The sequence below is a fragment of the Grammomys surdaster genome, unplaced genomic scaffold (assembly GCF_004785775.1).
Source record: "Grammomys surdaster isolate TR1022 unplaced genomic scaffold, NIH_TR_1.0 172, whole genome shotgun sequence".
Classification (NCBI taxonomy): Eukaryota; Metazoa; Chordata; class Mammalia; order Rodentia; family Muridae; genus Grammomys; species Grammomys surdaster.
Window position 1 is genome coordinate 1762295 of NW_021604620.1, and position 23622 is coordinate 1785916.

A 23622-nucleotide genomic window follows, 5' to 3' on the forward strand; every position below is an offset into this window, starting at 1 on the left:
GTCTATTCACCAAAGCTTTGAAGCCATAAGAGGTCTACAGAGAGGCTGGAGAGACGGCTCAGCGTAAGAGCATCTAGATGACTCAGACTCAATACCTAGTATTGAGTTTTTTGTTGGGAGCTGCCAACAATTCTAGTCCCAGGGCACCCACCGCTCTCTTCTGGTCTTTAACGGCATTGCATGCACATGGTACACACACATATACAGACAGAACACTCGTAAGAAGAATAAAATATTATTTTAAAAAAGGCCTGCACTGACAAATATTTTAGTGGCAGCCAAGGGAGAGACTGCTGCTGCCCCTAGTACAGACAAAATGAGAGTTCCAGGTTCAGTGACAGACTGTCTAAAAACATAAAGGAAAACGGGGTTGACAAAGGAAGACAACTAAAATCAAGTTCTAACTTCTGTTCTCATGTGCATTCGAGAAATAGGAGGGGGGGGAGAGAGAGAGGGAGAGAACAAAAGAGAGAGGAGAGAGAGAAAGAGATAGAGAGTTTTTAATAAAGTAACTCAGGGTACAGAAAAACAGCTAAAACCAAGATTTATTTTGTGTGTATGTATGTGTGCTGTGGATTGCTGTCTGTTTTTTCTGCTTCTTTAAAAGGGGTGCCTGTACTCAGGTGAAATCTTAATTGGTCAGATAACGCTAGAGCCTGTGATTGGGCAGTGGAGGAGGGGGTGGAGCTGAAAGTTTTAGAGAGGGGAGAGAGAGAACAGAGACAACAGGATGGAACCTGAGGGAGAGGATGATGAACCAGAACCCCCTGATCCTAGGTGCCATAAGTAACTGAGGATTTCACAGGAAGACGATGGGATAATGCAGGACACATTTGCCCAATCTAGGTCTGCAGTTTGTATCTATATCAATTGAGTTTTGTGGGGTTTGTGCGGGCCTTTTGGGGTTGAAGATTTGTTGTTATACATCTGGCTGGTAAATTACAAGCCTCTTAGAGTTTTCATTTTACGGGGCTAGGAGATCAGAGCGACCGACATCCGGTTTCTACAGGCTTGCCACAGGGAGCAGATGGCTTGGGAAGTGCAACTGGCTGGGGAGTAGCTTGGGGCTCCCATGGGGAGACCACCACTGCTGGTGCCTAGCCAGTCATAGTATGGATTGTTTTTTTATAACTGCATGCTATATGTGGTTTTTGTTTTTTTTTTTTGGTTTTTTTTTTTGAGATAGGGTCTTCTGCTCTTGTGTGTGCCCCACAACGACTGCACTCACATTCCCGAAAGTCCGTCCAACTTCCACAGCCCACCAAGTGCTGGGGTCACAGGCATGAACCACCACACCTGGCTAAAACCAAGGCTTCCTGAGAGCTAGCTACATATTCCATCTAAGGAAAATACTAATAACAAAAGTTACAAACTAACCTTTCTAATATTGTTTTATATAATGTGTTCCTATCTTCTCAATGACTACAGACAATAAAAATTAGTACCAGAATTACCATTAACAATGATAGCTTTAAAAAGAAAAGTACCCCAACTGCCATTCTCTTTCTCAGCAGAATGTCCCTGCCTTGGATAACTCACTGCAGTGATTCAGAACACAGTGTTTACAACCCTGCAGCACGCAGTCAGCAGCTTTCTTTTCTTCAGAATGTGAGAAAAGATTCTAGAGCAACCTGGACGGGGCATGTTTTTTCTACCTTACTTAGCATTCATTCTCTGTAGAACATACACGTATTCCACATCATCTCTAATTCTACAGCTTTTACCTGACTCATTCTTTCCCTCCCTTGTTTCTGCAGGGCTGGTGACTGAGCCTATAGCCCTGCACATAAGGCTTGCTTTCCATCCCTGACCTACACTTCCTGCCCTAGAGCTTTCATTGTGTCTTTTCTTTTTCTAACACATGACCTAAAAAATAAACATAAAGTGACATAATGAGTGCACACTAATGCACACTGGCTTGGTCCCTCCCATGTGTTGCTTGGTGAGTGTGGTGCTAGGAGTCTGAGCTCCTTTAAAAGTTTTTCAATGTGAGCAAACCCTTATGTCCTTAGTAGTTTGTAAGGATGGGGTCACATATCACTTCTTTTCCAATTCTCAAGCAGCACTATTCCAAAGACTGTCTTCTCTTCTATATAAGCTCCCAAAACAGAAGCACCACTGTTCATACAATAGTCAATACAAGCAGTTAATGGTAAAAATTACAATTAGCCATAAGGAAAACCTCATCTCCACTATATTTAACCATCAAATATAAATATATATATATAATATTTTCTCTCTACATACACAAAGACACACAGTTATAGCCAAGGAAAACAATATATGCAAAATTATGTTGAAAACAGTGTACATCTTAGGAAGGGAAGTTGCTAAGTGTAAGAGACTCAAGACAACAGTTAGAACACAAATCACAGTAATTCCAGAGGGCCTGCCACACGCCACACTAACAGCACCAAATGTACTGGTCAGGAACTGTAGATTTGAGGGACACAAACTGAGTACCATTTTGTGCAGATGTTTTACAGGTCCTTGCAAGGCCAATGAAACAATCTGTAAGACACAGACTGCTCTTATATCATCCTTTCTTTCTGCTCAGAAATGCTACCCAAGGTGCCACATGCAGGGTGTGGTGACAGGACAAACCCAGAGCTTACTGGAAAGCCACTGGGTAGGTCTCAGCTATGATTATATACACAAGCCAGAAACAGTACATTCTTCTTTTACCTCTTCCAGTGCCAAAAGGAGATGGGCTTGCAAGATGCAGAGTGTTCAAAGATCTCTCCTTTATTGGCTGCCACTTCTGTTGTAGCTATCCTTTCATAATCATGACACATTTTGTTTAAAGATGTGAACTTTTCTAGTTTGACTTTATCTTACAACACACGGGAATGTGAATTTTCAGCCACCATAAAACAACACATAGGCATACAAGCTACTTTTTAAAAAATTAGGACAAACTTTTGTGGATACAAAATGTTACCTCTAGGACTGCAAACTCCTTTCAAATAAATTTTCATCAAACTAAAGATTAAAATTATTCTTTTATTGTGCATTTAGTGATTTTAGAGCTGTCTATAGCTAATTATAGAAACTGCTTACTGGTTATTTTTCCTAATCTACTGATTTAAAATTTTTCATTAGGTGTTCCTTTCCAAACAGCAGTCCAATGCAAAACTAGGCCACATAGAAAGTAATAGACTTTACTAAATGTTCCTAGAGATTTAAGCAGGTATTACATAACACCAGAGGACAGAAGATTTCATATCCTAGATTCTTTTTTGTTTGTTTGTTTGTTTTGTTTTTTTCGAGACAAGGTTTCTCTGTGTAGCCCTGGCTGTCCTGGAATTCACTCTGTAGACCAGGCTGGCCTCGAACTCAGAAATCGGCCTGCCTCTGCCTCCCAAGTGCTGGGATTAAAGGCGTGCACCACCACCGCCCGGCTCATATCCTAGATTCTAACAGAGGTCTACATAAATAAGCTAACTATATGCAATAATGGCAAGAAACTGCAACTACCTGAGTAAGGACAATTTAAATGCAATAATATAAAAAGAAACTTTAGAGCCCTCAGATGGCCCCATCTTGACCAATGAATCGTTAGTTTTTCATGTTCACAGTTCAGATAAGCTTAAAAATGGAAACAAAGAGGTTTTGACATAAAGTTAGCACAAATAGTTTTCAAAATTTACCTCTTTACTTTGTACTGGCCCTGGACCCCAAAAAGGTTAAGCATAAGAGAAGTACTCCAGTGAAAATGTGTGTAACTAATCATCAGTGAGATCAAAACAGGGCACAGGAAGTACTGTCTCAGGTTTCCTTCCCATGTAACTCCAGCACCATCACCTTCCCTTAACTTTCCATTTTTAGGACATCCTTGGGAACAGAATGCCCCTTATCTGAACTTCTTCAGATCATGTTGAAAATCTTTCAAACTTAAAATGTGAGTTTTTTATATGAATAAGTGATTCCTTTAAAGACAGGGAAGCGCCATTCATATTTATCCATTCAGAAAGATGTAAAAGAAAAATTTTGATAAATCACAAATATTTCTCCAACACACACAGAACAGCAGAGATTATTATTAGAAGTACTAAGCTGCATGCTGGACAACTATATTTCATATTGTACATGATGAGACAATACAAAAATAGGTTTAGATAAAATGTAATGAAAAGTATGCCTAAGGTTTTCTTTAGAATTCTCACATGAGAATTTAGTTTTTGGTTGTACATATATATGCAAATAAGATATATTCTTTTAAAGAACTTATTTATTATTTTGTATGACATATGTGGTGGGGGCCACACATGTAAAGGTGAGAAGATAACAGGGAGCTGGTTCTCTCCTTCTACCCTTATGTGGGTTATGAGGATCAAACTCAGGATGTCAAGTGTTCTTTCCACTGAACCATATAGACAGCCCAAAATGTATTTGGCTCTTTGAAAATTTAGTAGAGTTTACTAAGTAATATTTACAAAGTTTGGCAAAATGACAGCCAATGTTGTATTTAGTTCATTATGCACAGAGACCTTACAAATTTTCAGTAGTTAAAAATATTGACTAAATAGCAAATCACTTTTTTATACCTCATCAGAAAATGTTACCTCTCACAAAACTGGCTAATAGTAAGAGAGAAAACAAAACCATTCACATGATGTTTACCCAAACCAACTCCTTCTTGTGCCTAGGATCCATCTAGACTTACATCATGGCCAGTTTTTTCCTTCCTTCCTTCCTTCCTTCCTTCCTTCCTTCCTCCCTCCCTCCCTCCCTCCCTCCCTCCTTCCTTCCTTCCTTCCTAGACAGGGTCTCATTATCTGGCTCTCTGGCTGTACTAAACTCACTCTGTAGACCAAGCTGACCTCAAACTCAAGAGATGTGCCTGCCTCTGCCTCCCAAGTGCTAGATTTAAAGGCGTGTACCACCACACCCAGCGACATCATGGACCATTTTTACATGTCCATCATGAGTTCATATTTCAATCTAGATAAACTGGGCCTTCGGATGACGAAGAGCTAAATTCGTTCCTTATGACAGCATATTCTGAAAACACTATGTACCCTCAGGTTACATTTTTAAGTTCAAATCTTCAAATCCAGATCTGTGCTGAGTGCTGAAGCAGCCAGTAGAGACTACAGTTACTACGTAACATCAGAAACACAAAGTCAAACCACAGCTGTCAGAGTTTGAGCAGTAAAATGAGGTTGGCTATCCCATCTTTCTCATGAACAGCGCTTCTCTGTAGGAAAAGCTCATCTCTGCATTACGCCTACTCACATGAAAAACTGGGAACCATTGGTATGTTTCCCTCGATTTGCCATTGACAAAAGGAACGCTCTGTCATGTTTGAGAATAAAGTTTTCATCTGTTTGAAGAAAACACAAATTTGTTAGTCTCCAATTATAAGAAGCTTTTAAAGTAATGCTCAAGTACTAAATTGAAAGCAAAAGATGAAACTCCTCTTCTGGTCAGTAAGATATTTGGCAATATGTAGAAAAAAAATTAACTAATCGAATAACAAAAGCACAAAAAAGGCCGAAAAGATACTAATTAAAGCCTTGAGGAAAAGAGCAGGTATTTAACACTTTGTACAAACAGCCTTAGAACAGTCACTTCCAGCAGCAACAACTTGGCCAAATGAGATATAAACTACTGACTCTCGGGGAAGTCTAGTCAAGAAATTTGTAGAAAAATCTCTACAGTAAAATGTATTTCCATCAAGTTTCCAATTAGCCTGACACATGAACTATATACATAGGTGAGCTTTAATAAGTCTTAATCTTGAATGCTTAACGTTTGTATGGGAAATTTATTATTCCACTGAAGTCAAGATGGTCTGAGAAAAAAATATTACATATATTTAGTTTTAGGAAAACAAATTAAATTAAGTATCAGTAGGATCACAAAATTACCCAAGGAAGAATATTGTATAATAACATTTAAAAAAATTTAAGATACAAAAGCATCTTTCACAGAGAATAGGCACATTAAAGCGACCCACAAAATTAAGTGCAAGTTGCTACACGCCATTACAACCAGCTAGAAAGGGGGAAAATCGTGATCACCATCACTTGGGGATGGCTTTAATTCAGTAGAAAATCTTTAAAACTAGACAGCCATATCATCCTGAATGTGCCTGATCTCCTTTAATAGCAGAAGCTAATAAGCAAGGCCAAGCCTGGCAAATATCTGGATGGGAAAAAGATCTTTAAAACCAAATATCCTTTTACATTCATACAAACAAATCTTCCTTTAGAACAAACAGAAACATAGAACTTAAAAAAACATGGTTCCCTTGGGGACAGACGTCTGACAAACAGTAGTGATCTAGCTTCCCCAAGGGAAATAGGAAAGACCATGACACACTGAAGCCCTGAGGGCACTCAAGCCCAGCAATGCTGGAGCCCACTGAAAATTCCTGCAACTGACTTTTCTAAGGCTTTTTGGGAAGTGCAACAGTTAGACTTAATGAAATGTTACTACTGTAGGAATAAAATACAACCATATAGTTCTAGTACACAAAAGAAAATATACAAACCTTTGAGAAAGGAAAAAAATACCAATTTTTATTCAAAGAAATTGCTTGGTTTAAGGGAACAAAAACCACAACTAGCTTCTTTTTTCCCTGATGTAGAACTAAGAATCCATTGTAAAGAAACAAAGGCACAGATGCATGTATGAAATCACAAAGATTTTCCAAGTCTTCAAACAATACAGAAATCCAGGCACAACCTGACCAGACTGTCCGTGGATTTATTAGGAGGGCACAAGGGAGCAGAGTGGAGTTTGTGTTACTGAGCTTCGTTCTCTTACCTTTTCATTTTGCAAAAGACCACATTCTCTATAAACAAAAGAATATGTTGACAGTTTTAGGCAGGAAGATAGGAGTTTTCATGTATATAGTTGCCTAACCTCCATGCTGAAAGTCATGTTTAACCTTAAAGTTAGCCTTAATCTTGTCAATTAAGTTATATATTACAATATAATTTATCCCCAAACTCATGCAAATAAAGTATTTTCATGCAGCATTAGTTTCATGCAAACGTGAACTACAAGTAAACCTCTTCTCATTAAAGTATGCGACCAAACTTGCTTTATATCAGAACTGAAACAAAAACAAAAACAAAAACAAAAAACACAAAATACCCAGCCTTACCTTTAAAGTATCCACCATAAATCGATTCTCCACCTTTTCCATTACCTGAGAACAATGAGTCATAATACAAACTGTAAATATTCAGGACACAATAATGATTGTATTTTTAATATTTATTGTGTGTGTGTGTGCACGCATGTGTGCAACAGTGTTAATGTGGAGGTCAGAGGACAGCCTGCAGGAGTCGGCTCTCTCCTTCTTCCACGTGAATCCCAGGGATTGAGCTCAGGTCCTCAGGCTTGGTCACAAGTGCCTTTACCCACTGAGGACCTTGCTGGCTCCATTTGCTTTGGATTTAAGACACAAGTCTCACTACTGAAGGTCAGGGTGACCTAAAACTCAAAATCCCTGGTCTCTACCTCCCCAAGTGTCAGGCTTACAGGTGTGTGCCATCACACCCACTTCTGTTACTATTATTACTGTTATTGCAGTACTTGAGATTGAAACCAGGGCCTAGGACAACCCAAGCAAATGTTCGACCATTCAGTTACATTTTCAGCCCAAAAAATTATTTTTGATGGCTTCAATATGCTGAAGAACTCTTTAAACCTCTTAACTGCTACCAAAAAAGCAAAACAAAACAAAAAATCCTGAAAAACTCCATTATTCTAGGAACATTCAATTAATTTAATCTTTAACATATCATGAAAAATACTATCATAAAAATGACCCCTATGACCCATTTGTTTCATAGTCATACCAAGAAATTGCTAGAGTAGATATAATTGGACAGTACTGTGGTGTTCACTGGAAGGTAATCTATCCAATAATTATGTTACTAAAATAAATTACATAAACAAAATAAAGTATCAGAGTCTTTACATTCTCACAAATTCTAGATGTGTAACATCTGTTTATCCAACAGGGATACACTGAGGACTCAGTGCTCTCATCATTCTGTGACATGGTATTTACAATTAAAGCAATAATGAGATTCTTTAAAAACTGATGGATGGATTTATTAGGAATATAACTTTTATCTCTACCTTCACTGAAGTCCCCACCCTGAATCATAAAGTTTTTAACCACACGGTGGAATGTAGAACCTTTATAACATAACTTCTTCCCAGTTGTTTTCCCAAGGCCTTTCTCCCCTGGCGGAAAAAAAAAAGAAGTTTAGCTACAAACCCATCATTCCATGGGAATAACCAACCAACTAGCTTGTGGTCAAATCCCTCCCACATGCTGATACTATGAAAGATGTAAGACACAGACAGATGACATGTGTGTAGCATATATGCATAGTGCATAAACCAAAATAAATAATTCAAAACAGTGTTTTAAATTGATCCAGAAACAATTCTATGTGTCACAGGAGATAAGAATGGAGATGATTAGTTCACTAAAGAATGAAATCTAGAAAAGCAGTTCAAACATAGGTTTTAAACACTAAGTTTGCTATTTTTAATGTTTAACATTAACTGTTTTAGTCTTCTTGACTAAGGTGTGTGCAATGATATATAAATGAAAAGTAATTTTAAAAAAATAATGAGGTGCTAAATTTATTTAAAGAATTGAAATTTGGATAACATTTTCCCGGGACAAATTAATTTTGACAATGTCTTATTTGACTAATACATAAAGATTGTATTATATGAAGTAGATCCTTATCATTTTAAACATTATTTCTTTTTCCTCCTGTCCTCTCAAAAAATGTTTCTTTCATTTCATATTCAAGTTTTAGCTGTATGACTCAGTTAATAGGTCATTATATATTTATGAAGATTCTCCTGCCTCAAAGCAGATATATCTACAAGTAGCCAGTCATTCTTACTGGAAACAGGTTAAAAACTCACTCACCTGAGCACAGGCATAGGAAGTTTTTGCATGTTTTTGGACATATGTCTGAGAAGAGCTGAAACATAATCCGACCAACTGAAACAAAATATGAGGGGGGAAAAAGTGAGCAAGTTGATACTCTAGCAATAGTTCATATAAGAGAACTTAACTGGGAAGTACCTAAGAACAGTAAGCTTTTTTCCCTTCTTTTTTTTTTTTAAAACAGTACTGGAGATAAAGCCCAAACACTAGAAGTGTTAAAACTCATGGCTCTAGCACAAAAATTAAAGGATCTGAAGTGTTTTTTTAAACAGGGTCTTCTTATACATCAGATCCCTTTAATACAGCACTAATGACTTTTTAAAAACTGGTTTTGCTAGGTTCAAGATCAACCTCAGTACCTCATATGCATGCACAGCAAGTACTCTATGCATACTCCAAGTATTCTTGACTAACAGTTGTGTGACCTGTTAGGCCCTGTCAGGGATGAGCATATCCCTCCTTAAGAGTCTTTTCTGATCAGCAGTTAGAAGGAAAGCTTTTCCATGCTCTATTTGGAGCTTTCTTTCCTAAGATAACCATTGAAGCCAACCACCTAAACTCAATGCTATGTTCTACTCCCTGAGAGCCAGGAGAATAACAATTTGCTCTGAAAAATCAATGCTACCTACAATAAATAGCAATAAGAAGGAACAAGTCTGCAACTGATGTCACTACACCCTGGAAAACAGTTCTCAAATTCTGGTTTCAAGATTCTTTTGAACTGTTTAAAATTACTAAGCTGTTGTTTATGGGTTAAACTTGTTAATTAGCACATATAAATCAAAACTCAAAAACATTTCTTTAAGGCACAATACTCAAGCATACACTCCATCAACACTCAGGTCAATGAAGTGAGATTTTCCCGAGGGCAAATTCTAATTCAGTATTAACATAAAAACAGCTCTGACTCTATAGACCTGCTTAAAGAATCTCAGTTAAAAAAATATTTAAGTTTATTACATTTCCTTTTACTTGGGGTGGAGTGAGGGTTACTCATGTATGGATGTTCAAGTCAGAGGACAACTTGCCAGAATGAGTTTTCTCCTTCCACTGTGTGGGTTCCAGGGATCAAATTCAGAGGGTCAGGCTCAGCAGCAAGTACCTTCTCCCACTGAGCCATTTCACTGGCCCCAAAGAAATGAAGTTTCAGTTTCCAATTCTCTCCTAACTCCATTTCCTCTCTCATTCTACAAAATCCTTTCCTTTACAGACATTTTACTTAAAAAGACAGGATAAAGGCCTGGTGTGGAGGCTCATGCCTTTAATCTTTAATCCCAGCACTCAGGAGACAGAGGCAGACTGATCCGGGTACATTCAATTCTAGCCTGGTTACACAGCAAGACCAGGACAGCCAAGGCTGTTACAGAGAAACCCTGTCTTGAAAAATCAAAGCCAAACGAGTGGGGTGGGGGAAATCAAAATTAGTTGTAGACAAAGTATAATCCATGTTTAAAACAAACACAAACCAAGTTCTACTGTTATCACTAAAAGTTGTAATACGTTTCTAGCTCTCGAAGTGTGTCCTTGGCTGCACTACAGATATCTGTAATGAGTAAGATGGGATCATTACTGCCTATCATGGAAGGAAACTTCCTTATGTCAACACTCTAGTCTCTAACCAATTTTTAAAACAATTTCAAAGCTGTGGCTGTTTTCTAGGACAGCCAGGACTACACAGAGAAACCTGATCTTGCCCTGGCTGTCCTAGAACTCACTCTGTAGATCAGGCTGGCCTTGAAGCTAAAAGAGACCCACCAGACTCTGCCTCCAGAGTGCTGGAATTTGGCAGGTTTCAACCTAGGGTTAAAATAACAAAATCACTTTAACATCTAAAGCAAATGGTTCCCCCACCCCCACCCCCACCTCACAGTGCTTTTAAATAATGGTTCTCAACCTTCCTAATGCTGTTACTCTTTAATACAGTTGTTTACGTTGTTGTGACCCCCCAACCATAAAATTATTTTCATTGCTACTTCATAACTGTTATTTTGCTACTGTTATGACTTGTAACATAAATATCTATCATGTAACATAATGTAAATACTCTCCAATGGTGTTAGCTGACCCCTCAACAAAGCAGTTGTTGAGACTTACTGCTTTATAATGAAAGCTGGTCAAAGTTTCTACCCTACAGGTGTCTAAGTTATTTACCTCCTACTAGCACAATAAATTTTCAAATGTCAAATGTTAAGAGATGTAGACCTAACCAGTAATAAAAAAATATTTTTAAGATCTTATCTCAAATATCTTACACTCTAACTTGATGCAGAAAACTTTCTATTGTTTCTTAATCTCATGAGGCAAGATTTAGTGCAAAGGCTTTGTCTTCTCTACATAACATTAAGACTGAGGGATAGACGAAAATTGAAACTGACAGCCATATACAGCTAGAGTACTGGTTGCTCTTATAGAAGACTCGGGTTTAACTTCCAGCACCCACATGAAGGCTCACAGTCTCTCCAGTTCCAAGGATCTTACTCTCCCTCTTCTGGCCTCCACAGGCACGTACGCATGTGGTATAAACACACACACAAGGAAAACACCCATACACATAAATTACAAATAAAAAACAAAGCAAATTGCCATCTCCAGAAAATTTTTCTTAAAATATTCTAGAGCTATGGTGGGTTGTGGGTTATGACCCCTTTGGGGTTTTGTATCAGATATCCTGTAACAGTAACTAACTTACAATTATGACATAGCAATGGAAAAAATGTCATGGTTGGAGATCACCACACAGGAAGGTTGAGAACCACTAGAGCAAGAGAGAGGGCTCTCAATGGGCAAAACCGTTAGACCACAAATATGAATATCTAAGTCTGAATCCCCCCAAATCCATGTAAATGCCAAGTGCAAACTGGGGAGAGGGGAACACATGGCAACTAGTCTGACTTATGTGATGAAATTCCAAACCAATGAAAGGCCCTGTCTCAGACAAGATGGTGCCTTAGAACTGACATCCAAGATTGTTCTGACCTCCCACACTGTGTATGACAGACCCACACGTGAGTTCTCGTGCCATGTTGGAGTGAGTGAGCACACACAGGCACACATAACCTAGGATAAACAGATTAACAAAATCAGGTTCTTAATGCACTACAGTGGTAAGCAAATATATGTCTAAAATATATGTCTAGTCTTCCATTTTGAACGAAATATGAACAAACTTTATCAGAAAAGAGCTACCATAATTTTTGCCTATAAAGAGGTATAACTTAAGAATTAGTTCATGGGCTGGAGAGATGGCTCAGCGGTTAAGAACACTGACTGCTCTTCCAGAGGTCCTGAGTTCAAATCCCAGCAACCACATGGTGGCTCACAACCATCTGTAATGAGATCTGATGCCCTCTTCTGGTGTGTCTGAAGACAGCTACAGTGTACTCATCAATAAAATAAATAAATAAAAATAAATAGACAAATAAATATCTAAAAAAAAGCAACTTAAAAAAAAAGAATTAGTTCACTACACAGCAAATCCCATGTAGAAATTGATCTGTTAAAAAAAACATGAAAATGTTAATCTGAATTAACCTCATTAATGGGACAAACTATCAACTTTCAACAAATAAAATTGTATTATTTTATAGAGAACAGCTAACATTTGATACTCTTAGTTTTTGAACATGAACAGAAGACGGCATTCTGAAGAGATAACTGGACAAAAGCAAGTCAATGTGGTTCAGTAGACTGTTTTCAGTGACAAGACACAGGCTCTGTTCATGAAACATACCAAGAGGAAAACATGCAAAAAACCAGGGCTCAGAGCAGGTGAGGAGGGATGAGTTGGGGACGCAGCACCAGTGGTAGAGTGCTTGTTAGCATGGCCTGGGTTTGACTACCAGTATCAAAAGTAAAAGAACTAAGAACTAAACTTTATCCTCTCAAAGTTTCTATAAATACACACACAAAAACCAAAACCAATAAAAAGTTCTTCATTAGCCTTCAAGATTAGCCAATTAGTCCCTGCCCTCTATATTCTTTAATGGAGATGTAGTCTCCATTAAGTTGCTCAGACTGACCTTGAACTCAATTTGTAGCTCAGGAGAACTTTAAACCTACAATCTTCTAGTCCTGACCAAATTCTTAAGAAACTAAAAGAGGGGCTGTTGAGATGCCTCAGCAAGTTAAAGTGCTTTCGGCCAAACCTGATAGTCTGAGTTTGATCTCCAGGACTCACATGATCAAAGGAGAACCCATTCCCTTACTTATTTTATCTTCTGATCTCCACATCATACACATTAAATAAACTTAATAAAAAATTCTTTTTCAAATCACTGCTAGGACAAGAGTGAGTCAGAGTGCTATCCAATGGATTTTTACTCCCACACCACTGGTTTCCCTAGCTGACTGTTATAACAAACAATAGTCTGCCTAATTAAATTGTGCTCAGTTATTAATATATCCCACTAAATCTGTGATACAAAACCACACTCTATTCTCAAAATTATATTATTTAGTAACTCTCTTCAACACGTAAGGTTTCTACTTCATATTTAATTCATGAGCAATGAAAGAGTGCAAATCATGTAAGTTTAGTAGTAACACTGAGATGCAAGGGGCACTTTTCCTGTTCTCCTAGTACAAATCTGATCCACACATCTATCCTGAGTGTGAGTCTAAAGTTTCAAGAGTTTATGATATTTCTCTTAGGTCCAGAAAAAAAAAAAACCTAAAGCAGAAAACCCTTTAAAGAAATCGTCCTGGGGCTAGGATTGTAGCTCAGCTGGCAGGGTGCTAGACCAGCATGCACGAGGCCAGAGTGGGAGCAGCTGCCCTGAGCCTGCTCCTCATCCTTTCGGAGATGTGAGAGCTGAGGCTGTAAGACTAGGACACCACACCAGCTGGGCAGAGCATTCCCACACTTAGACATGCACACTAAAGTACTTCAAAGTAAAGAGCATGATGTAAATGCCCTTGTGTCACATGATGGCACAAGTGAAAAAAAATAGACCTGATACAGTAGCAGTCACACCACCACACACACCCACACCCACAGAGAAAACCACCAATATAAAAATTACTCTCATGTCGTATGTACATCCCCCAAAACATCCTGTTTTATATATACAAAGAAGGTTTCCAAAATTTAAAGTAAAATATGAACTTTGAATCCGTTTTCATTTTGAGCATTCTGGATCAAAAATGTCTAATTTGTACTTATAAATCAAAACATTTCTAAATTAATGAGTTAAAGACACTCTTAGACAAAAATTAAATATTTTAACTTAAAAAAATGAACATCAAAATGTATGGGATACATTTAAACTTCTCATGTAAACATATAATTAATCCTTTATATTAGAAAAGAAATCAAGGGGCTGGAGAGATGGCTCAGTAGTTAAGAGCACTGGCTGCTCTTCCAGAGGTCCTGAGTTCAATTCCCAGCAACCACATGGTGGCTCACAACCATCTGTAATGGGATCCAATGCCTTCTTCTGGTGGTGTGCATGAAGAGACCTATAGTGTATTTTGAAAAGAATTAAAAAAAAAAAAAAAAAAGAAAAAAGGAATTAAGTCAGCCACAACTGAAGTATCTACTTCAAGAAATTAGAAATGAGAGAGTTCTTCCCTTTAAATTGAGAAGCTGAACATTAAAACATTGAGCCTTGATCAGAAGGAAAAAAAAAATTAGAAAAGAGGGGCTGGAGATGGTTAAGAGCACTGACTGTTCTTCCAGAGGATCTGAGTTCAATCCCCAGCAACCATGTGGTAGCTCTCAACTGTCTGTAACTTCAGTTACTGTCTGTAACTTTTTCACACATACATTCAAGGCAAAACACTAATGCGCATAAAATTTAAAAAATAATAGAAATAAAACCAAAGCAGGCAGTAGAAGGAAATGATAAAAACAAACAAACACCCCCAAAACCTGAAATTGATAAAGCTGAAAAGAGGACAATAACTGTCTAAGACACTAAAATCTGGTTCTTAAAAAAAAAATTAATAGATTGAGAGAAAAAAAGACAACAGGTACACACTGTCCGAATAGTCCAAGAACAGAGGAGAATTATGAGTGCTTGTGAGAAAACTCCAAGAAAAACAAAGTCTTGTGACCTCAGTTTCTTCAAAACCATGGACTTGTTCTTGGAATGTGCTTGCCTGACTCTCCCAGGTGTGGCGGATAGTTTACTTTAGCTTAGTCATTACAACTGGCTGTTGTCTAAATGCCTCTCTGAAAAAAAAAGTTTTTGCCACATTCTGCTTGTCATTGTGACTTTATGCAGGTGACTTTAGGAGTTTAAATTGTCTGATGTCCTGAATAAACGCAGGAGTCTTCAGTCTACTATTTTTAAGGCCTGCTCTCCCAGGTTCATGCACCATTAGAGCAGTAAACAACGTATTTCAATCAAGAGTGAAATATCAGCTGTTACTATATAGTACGAAAAAAACCTCCTAGCACATCAATCTGACAAGTTAGATAAATACATAAGTTTCTTAAAAGCAACAAGCCACCAATAATAAATCAATTAAGTAACAGACATGTGAATGAATAATCCTGTATCAATGAAAGAAATTAGAGCCTCTGTTAAGAACCTTAATAACAATAAATTATGGAATAACAATGGAATTATTTCCAATAGGAACAATTTACTGGATTAATCCAGGAAACCTATTCTACAATGTAAAGGTTTCCCCCCTTTACATTAGTTCTGCATTTGCAGTCACTCAACAGTTTTTTAATTCAAAAGAAAATACATACATACATGCATTTGAAAATACAAACTATGCTACACTTAATTCTTATCAGTACATCTTGATTTCTGCATCACCTCTGCTTATCAAAGTAAATCTAAATCAGATACTTTGTAATGCTGGGAATTGAGCTTGGAGTCAACAATAGAATAGGCAAGCTCTCCCACTGAACTATATTTCTGGCTGATTCTTAAAAATAAGTGGGGCAATGGTGGGCCCACACCTTTAATTCCAGCACTCGGATCTCTGGCCTACTTAGAAAAACCGTCTTCGACTCCTGCCTCCCTCAAAAAGTTAAAAATACAATATGCCTGAAAAAAACAAACATTAAGATGTATAGCCGTGTTATACATTCTTTTCAAGACTGACATCTATCTGTGGTGTTGGGGATCAGAGTCAAGTCCTTGGTTATTCTATGAAAATCCTTCCCAGTTAGTTATATTCCTGTTACGTTCTGAGTATACTCAGACATTAGGTTTGCAAACATCCGTGGGAAAATCTCCAGAATAAGTTTGGTAAATGCTGAATAAACTGCAGCTACAGTCAGGGTCAAAATGTTAAATGAGAAAAACAAAATGTTTAAGATCGCTCCAACCCTTTGTACAGAACCGTCACGTCTTCCTCTGTCGTAGAGTCAGTGTTTTCCTTATTCCCTTCCCTCTACTGCAGCCAGACCAGGATCTCCGTTTTCCCGCAAAAACACAAGTCCTGTCTCAGAAACCAAGTTGACTGTCGGCTGCCACTACCAAGCACAGTTCTCAAACGCACCCATCCACAAGGCTCGGCTTCGCATCTACTCAAACGTCATCTTCCCAAAATGGCCTTGTCTCTCCCCCCGCCTGGCTAACACAGACCCTCTACTTCCTGTCTCCTTCCCACAGGACGTAAACAGAAGAGGCAGCCCTGCTTGGGTCACTGCCTGCCGTACTTCCAGAGCCGAGGACAAGCTCTCCTGCCGATCTGCAGCGCGCGCGGTGGGGCGCACGACACACCTCCAGTCGAGAACTCCGCATCCGTACACACGTTCACGCCCGACACACGCGTCTTTACATGTGTGAGCACGTACGCGTGCGGTTACCTCTCCGTGTGCGGAGAAACCCACGTCTCGGGATTAACGAATGGCTGCACACTGGACTTGTAAGTCCGAACACCACGGCTGTAGGCTATCGGCGCTGCGATTCCGGGGCTACGGAACCCGCACAAGCCGTTCTGTTCCCCCCGGGCCACGTCTCCGGGAGCCGGGACATTCTAGGGAAGGCTCCCGAGGGACAGCGGAGGGCAGCTGGCCGGCTCGTGACCGCGGCGGTTCCGCAGCTCTGGCCGGCGGAGCCCGCTCCTCACGCCCCCGCCCGGCCCCACCGCGTCCACGTCCGCCCCGGCTCGCCCCGCTCACCCGGCTCCCGGTTGATCTCGATGTCGAAGTGGCACTGCGGCCGGTCCTGGGCGCCCATCGCGAGCGCTGCAGCGGGACGGCGGCGGGAGCTGCGGACAGAGAGGAGGGCGCTGAGGGCGGGCAGGCGGCCGGGGCGGGGCCCGGCCCGCTTGACAGGGGCGCGGCCGACAGGAGGCCGCTCGCCCGCCCGCCCACCCCAGCCGCGGCCATTGGCGCTCCCGTCGAGCTCCTCACCTGACCGCACAGCTCCGGAGAACGCCCTACCGGCGCCGCCGGAGCCCAACGTCACCAACGGAACGCCACCTCCTCCCCGTTAAGGCCAGCTGCCGAGCGCCACGCCAGAGCGCGCGAGACTGGGCGTAAGTCTCGCGAGAGTTCATCTCGCAGAGCGGGTGGCTCCAGTGTGGCAGCGGGCGTGGGGGCCCTCCTCGTGCCCCGCCCCTCAGAATCATCCGTCCAATCCCGAGTGCGCAGACGTGTGCGAGCTGTCAACCACGGCTCAGGCGGCGTCGCGAGATTTCAGGTTGCGTGGTCAGTGGATGAGTGCAATGTGAAGTCCAGGTTTCCCGCCGACGTGGCCTGTGGCCTTTTTCCTCTCGTTGATGTGATCACGCTGTTCGAAAACATGATGGAACCAGACGTCCCTCACTTGCCCGCCAGGGTGAGGAGAGACTGGCCGCCGGCAGCCTGGGTCGCTGAGACTTTCTCAAGGCATACAACGAAACGAAACAAAAATCAAAGCAACAGCAAAGCCCCGAAGCATAACACAAACCATGGCGTTCACACCTGCGCTCCAGCGCTTGGTGGGTAAAGGCAGGAGACTCAGTAATTCAAGGTCAACCTGAGCTACCTGAGGCCTGTCTGAAGAAACCAAACCTGTTGGCTGGAGCGATGGTCCAGCAGTTAAGAGGCTGCTCTTGCAGAGGACCTGAGTTCAAAGCCCAACGCAGCGCCTCCAGAGTGGCTTACAACCATCTCCAGTTCCAGGGTTTCCACCGTGTTCCTCTGACCTCTGTGGACACCAAGCATGCACACGGTGCACAGACATACACGCAGGCAAAGCAAAGTAAAATCTTAAAGAAGAAAGTCTGTGAGCAATAATACACACCCTTTAAATCCCAGCACTCAAGCGGCAAAGGTGGATGGATCTCTGAGCCTGAGGTCAGTCTGGTCTACATATTACTTTCCTGGCCAGTCAGAGCTATGTAGACCCTGTCTCAAAACAAAAAGTACACATTAAGAATATGTTATTGTAGGGCCAGGCGGTGGTGGCACACGACTTTAATCCCAGCACTTGGGAGGCAGAGGCAGGCGGATTTCTGAATTCGAGGCCAGCCTGGTCTACAGAGTGAGTTCCAGGATAGCCAGGGCTACACAGAGATACCCTGTCAAAAAAAACAAAAAAAAAAAAAAAAAAGAATATGTTATTGTAGAAATTTTTAATCCCAATCAGTGTTTTGAGGTTGGGTCTGTCACTATGTGTTATAATGCTATATTCTATACCCAAAAAGTCTAGACCTACAAGTGACACACCATTTTTACAAGCTTTTGTTGTGCAAACTTTGTTCCTTAATTTAAAACTATTGGTTAAATGAAATTGGCTACAGCCAATTACTGGAGGGATTAGTGGTAGGTGAGTTTTGAGTTACCTTGTTGGGGGTGGGAAGAAGAAGCGTAAGGAGAGAAGAGAGACCAAGTGTAGAAGGAGGAACAAGAGGAGAGAGGAAGCCTCCATGAGGAGAGATGGAGGATAAGCACATAGCCAGGAGAAAAAATATATATCTGGGGTACAATGCTGGGGAGGTAGCCAGGGCACCAGTTAGAAGAGTAGATTAGGAGTTACCCTCCAAGAAATGTCAAAGCCAAATAGAATAACCATAGTCTGTCTCATTTACGTATAAACTAGTCGGGGATACCCTTAAATTGGTTCTACTACATGCTGTCTTTATGTGGATGGCTCCACTGTTGAGAACTTACTGAAGCCTGGTATAGTGGCACACACCTTTAATCACAGCACCCAGCACTTAGTAGGCAAAGACAGGTAGATCTGGGTGAGTCAAAGGCCAGCCTGATCTACATAGAGAGTACCAGGAAAGGCTATGTAGAGAGGCCCTATAGTGAGAATTTGAGTTTCTTTAAAAAAAAAAAAAAACCCAGTTATAATTGTGTGAATGTCTATTTAATCCCAGGTGTGGTAAGAGGCTACTCCACAGCAGATGATTGTGATTTGCCTAGTGCACTGGCAGGGGCGTGCTTTCGCCAGCTGTAGCTAGTTTACATTCAGAATTCTGGGGACTCTTCCGAGGGTATGAATGCCAGAGCCCTGAGGGGCTGGGATGCTCTGAAATGCTGCTGCTCCTGAAGATTTGCCAAGTATTCATGAACAAAGAGATGAGAAGAAACTGGAGATATCCTGACCGTGAAGAGTGGACTTGCCTCAAGTAACTCAACATGCCCAGTCAGCAGGAAGTAGTCTAAAGAGGTCTGTGCCTCATTTCCCCTCTAACTTTCTTTCCTTCCTACCTAGCACTGGGGAGTTGGAAGAGATCAGGGTGGAATAAGGGTTGGAAGGGAAGTAGAAGTATAAGACCCCAATAAAGTAGCTAAAAACAAACAAACAAAAACAGAACCAACATAAACCTGTCTTAAAAATAAGAGTGCTTACTGTTCTTGCAGAGGACCTATGTGGTATCTAGCACCCACACCAAATGGCTCACACCATATACAACATCAGTTCTAGATTCTGATGTAGTGCTCTCTAGGTTTCCCAGGCACAGACATGGTGCACATAAACTCATGAAAGCACACACATAAAATAAGCAAAAAGCAGTAGCAAAAACAAAAATGAAAACCAAACCTGGAGAAAAAGAAAAAAAAAAGAAGAAAAAAAAAAAACAACCAAACCTAGTCGGTTTGCAAGGTTAGCTCCCACTTTGGAGTCAGTGCCGCCGGGACAACTGTCTTTGTCCTGGCCTTTCTGTCACAACCAGGATTTTTTTTACCTTTTAAGTACAGCCCCTGGTCTAGGAAATATGAAGAGTTCTGGACACAAATACTTCATTAGGAAAATGTATGTTGTGAACATAACTCTCGTCACATACTATAGCAAATACCTTCTCACAGTCTTGGCCCTGGATTTTCATTGCTTTTGACTATCTTCTGACAAAGGGTTTTTGTTGTTGTTGTTATTTTGTTTTGTTTCTAAATTCTTTTTTTTTAAAGAGTTATTTATTTTTTATATATGTGAGTAGACTGTCGTTGTCTTCAGACACACCAGAAGAGGGCACTGGATTCCATTACAGATAGTTGTGAGCCACCATGTGATTGCTGGGAATTGAACTCGGGACCTGTGGAAGAGCAGTCAGTGCTCTTAATCACTGAGCCATGTCTCCAGCCCTTAAATTCTTTTATCAATGAAAAAAAAAATGTTACTTCCTAGAGCTGAACATTGTTTATAGGAGTTATAACATTTTGTTAGTTTTTAAAAACTAGTTTTATTTGGTGGGAATAAAGGCTTCTACATGTGTATATACATACATATACCTCCCTAAGCACAGTCTCCTCAGTCTGTCTGTTACTTGTGTGTTTTCAGGGCTGACCATTTTGTATCCGATGACCAATTGGTGTGTTCTTCCCTAAGAAAGACTATTTCTCCCACTCTCAGTACTTAGTTGCCAGTAGTTGTGTAGAGTTGAGAATTCGTTTGGCTTTTCTGTTTTCCTTGTTCAGCTCATTTAAGCAGTCAAGTTGGCGAGACTTATGGGTGTAGCCTGACATTACCAGGAGACAAAAATCTCACAGCAAACTCCATTTCTCTGCCTCTCATGATCTTTTTTGTTCCTTCTTCTACAGGAAATGTTCCCTAAGTTTAGGTCTGGAAGTCGTTTTGTAGATCTGTTGGGACTGGACTCTACAACCCTGTAGTTTTGTCTAGTTGTGGTTTTCTGTAATGGTCTCTGCTTACTGCAAAGGGAAGTTTCCTTGATGATGGGTAAGAATTGCATTTACCAGGGACAGCCCTGGCAAAGTGTCTTATTCTGGTGGTCAGTTGATTTGCATTTTGTTATTGTTTCCTTCAGTTTGTGCTTCTGCACTCAGAAGTCCCTGAAGGCTGGGCATGTAGCTCAGTGGTACGTACAGGGCATGCTCTGGGTTCCATCTGCAACACCAGGAAATGGAAGAAGAGAAGGGGAGGGAGATGGAAGAGGACACACAAGAGAAGGGAAAAGAAATGGATGTGTGGACTTCAAGATCATGAAAATGTTTTAATCAACATTTGAGAATGTCGGGAATTTGAGTTTCTCCTTTTATGTTTAAATCCAGCCTTCATGTCTCAGGTGTGGTGGAACTCCCATCTTGGAACCCTGCCTGGGCTTAAACAAATGTCCCTTTGTTGAAAACTATCTTTTTAACCTACAAGTTGCTTGGTTTTATGACCACATATGATTATCAGTGCCACCCTGCTTTTATAAAACTGTTACGTTTGCATCATATAATCTTTACCATTTTAAAAGCATCTTTAAGTGCAGCTCAGTGGTGTGAAGTACATTCATCTTATGGTTTTAGACATCATCAACCAACTTGGAAAGTTTGTTCTCTGGAAGAACACATCTCCCTCATTCTGTATACCCACTTAGTACAGCCACGTTCCCCTGTGTACAATCATTGTGGTGGTCTACTCTGGCTGTCAACTTGACTGCATCTGGAACCAGCTGAAGTCTAAGCTGCTGGCACTGCTGCCCAGTTTTCCTGGATGATCTGGAAGCTGAAGACTAACCCGACACTGACCACATTTTCTGCTGGCACCCATATAAAAGGAAATGGAAGGAAACGTTGACTTTTGCCTGCTGTACTCTCTCACTACCAAGCTCATCCTGCCACTGAGTCATTACGGTGCTGGTTGGTATTAGAACCAACTTATCTGGGATTCTTACACAGACTGAAGACCAACAGCATTCCAGGAATCTCCCAGGCTCCTTAAGACTGGGATGGCTGAGATATTCAGTGTCAAGGGTTGAACAACTAACAGACTTTCAGTCTTTTTAACAGAGTCTTCCAAGGGCTCTGTTTCAGTTGCAGCCCTTGAATTCCTGCCCTGACCTCCCTGCATGATGGACCATGACCAGGACATTTAAGCCAAACAACTCTCTCCTCCACAAGTTGCTTTTCTTTTTTTTTTTTTTAATAATTTATTTTTTCTCAAATCGTAATTCATTCACACAGGGGTTATAAACACAGAAAGGCAGGATGTGGGGAAGGGAATGACACTGGAGTGTGGGTGTTCAGGGAGAATACAGATATCTTCAGAACCAGGTATCAGCTGGGTGAAGGTTCAGGGGACAAGTCACTATGACTCTGCCTATGACTCGTTTGTCCTTATCTAAGTTGGTATTGTCTGCCAAGGCTACCTATTTACAAGGTCTATGGCTACTCAGGCTTGTAGATTTCCACAAAAGCTGCCTGTTTACATTAGCTTATAGCCATGTTTCAGTGTTTTTCCACTGAGACCCAAGACTAGGTGTTAGTATACATGTATGACAGGCCTATTGTTGATTTTAGGCCTATGGTTGATTTTAGGCCTTTAGTGTGTAAGCAGGGCTGCCCCTGACATCTCCTCCCTTCTCTAAGTATAGAAGGGCTGTGGCAATTCTAATCTTGCAAAGGCGGGGATAGAGGCCTGACCTCCAATACTTGAAGGGGACCTTGTAATGGCTCCGGTCCCCCTATCGTTGTCCAGTGAGGCATGAGAGCCATACCCATCCCGATGTCTTTTTCCTGGAGAGGGGATACTTTTGACATCAACCCCTATGCAGTCAGGCTTGTCCCTCAGGGAACCCAGAGAGATATTTTTATCTTTTATTTATATTCCCTTGCAGTGCTTAGCCTCGGAGCCTAAGCAAGGATTCAGATCGCCTGTCAGAGGGGATTCTGGGTGGCCCCTCTCTGCTTGGTCTAGGGGCAGAAGTCCCCCCTTTTAGGTTGGGTGGAGATGGGTTTTGGAAACACCCTGTATAAAGTAACAACCTCATCTTGAGTCTCGTGGTCCTCCATAGCTAACTTATAATAATGTATCTGAATAGGTTTTGCTGCCAAATTATTTATCTGTTGTATCACAGAGCTAGTCTGCCTATTTGGGGCCCAGGGGCCAGCAGAAATGAGCAAAAAGAAACCAAATAATGGTCCCAAGATGGGAGGAAGTAGGGTTGACAACCTTGGAGAGGCTGAAAACCAATTCTTGTACCAGCATTCATCTGTCTTTCTCTCTCTCTTTTCAGGGCCTTCACTGACCTAATTCATGCTCTCTTTAACCCTCCTTGTCTTGTCTATGTAAAGGCAACATTTTTCTTAAAGGGCTGTACGCAATCAAGAGCTGTACACAGCCTTTTGTATTGTGTAGAGTAAATCGAGTCCCATAAGGATCTTTGCGATTTTAGGAGGTCTCTTCAGACAGGGAAACGAGGGATTTCTTCAGATTAGTGATGTCAATCTCTAGCTGTTTGATGTTCTTGTCAGTGGCCCTTCAAAGGTCTGAGTAGTATAAGTTTGGAGGCCAGCTTCTGGATTAGAACTTCTAACAGCAGACATCACGGGTGATTCA

General features: G+C 40.9%; 1 protein-coding gene across 4 annotated transcripts in view; it reads right to left on the minus strand.

Annotated features, from left to right (window-relative positions):
• Positions 1 to 17107, minus strand: part of Nktr (natural killer cell triggering receptor) — a 38277-nt gene extending 21170 nt beyond the window's left edge. For 2 of the 4 annotated variants that reach the window (XM_028767258.1, XM_028767256.1), the window contains exons 1-5: positions 17025 to 17095; positions 8918 to 8992; positions 8104 to 8211; positions 7118 to 7162; positions 5239 to 5326 (exon numbers count right to left, since the gene is read on the minus strand). In XM_028767258.1, the coding sequence (XP_028623091.1) occupies positions 5239 to 5326; positions 7118 to 7162; positions 8104 to 8211; positions 8918 to 8992; positions 17025 to 17082 (374 nt within the window). In that variant the 5' untranslated portion in view covers positions 17083 to 17095. Of the gene's footprint in view, positions 1 to 5238; positions 5327 to 6774; positions 6803 to 7117; positions 7163 to 8103; positions 8212 to 8917; positions 8993 to 17024 lie in introns of those variants that run through there. The other 2 variants (XM_028767257.1, XM_028767259.1) reach the window with 2 other exon arrangements.
• Between the last annotated feature and the right edge of the window lie 6515 nt (positions 17108 to 23622).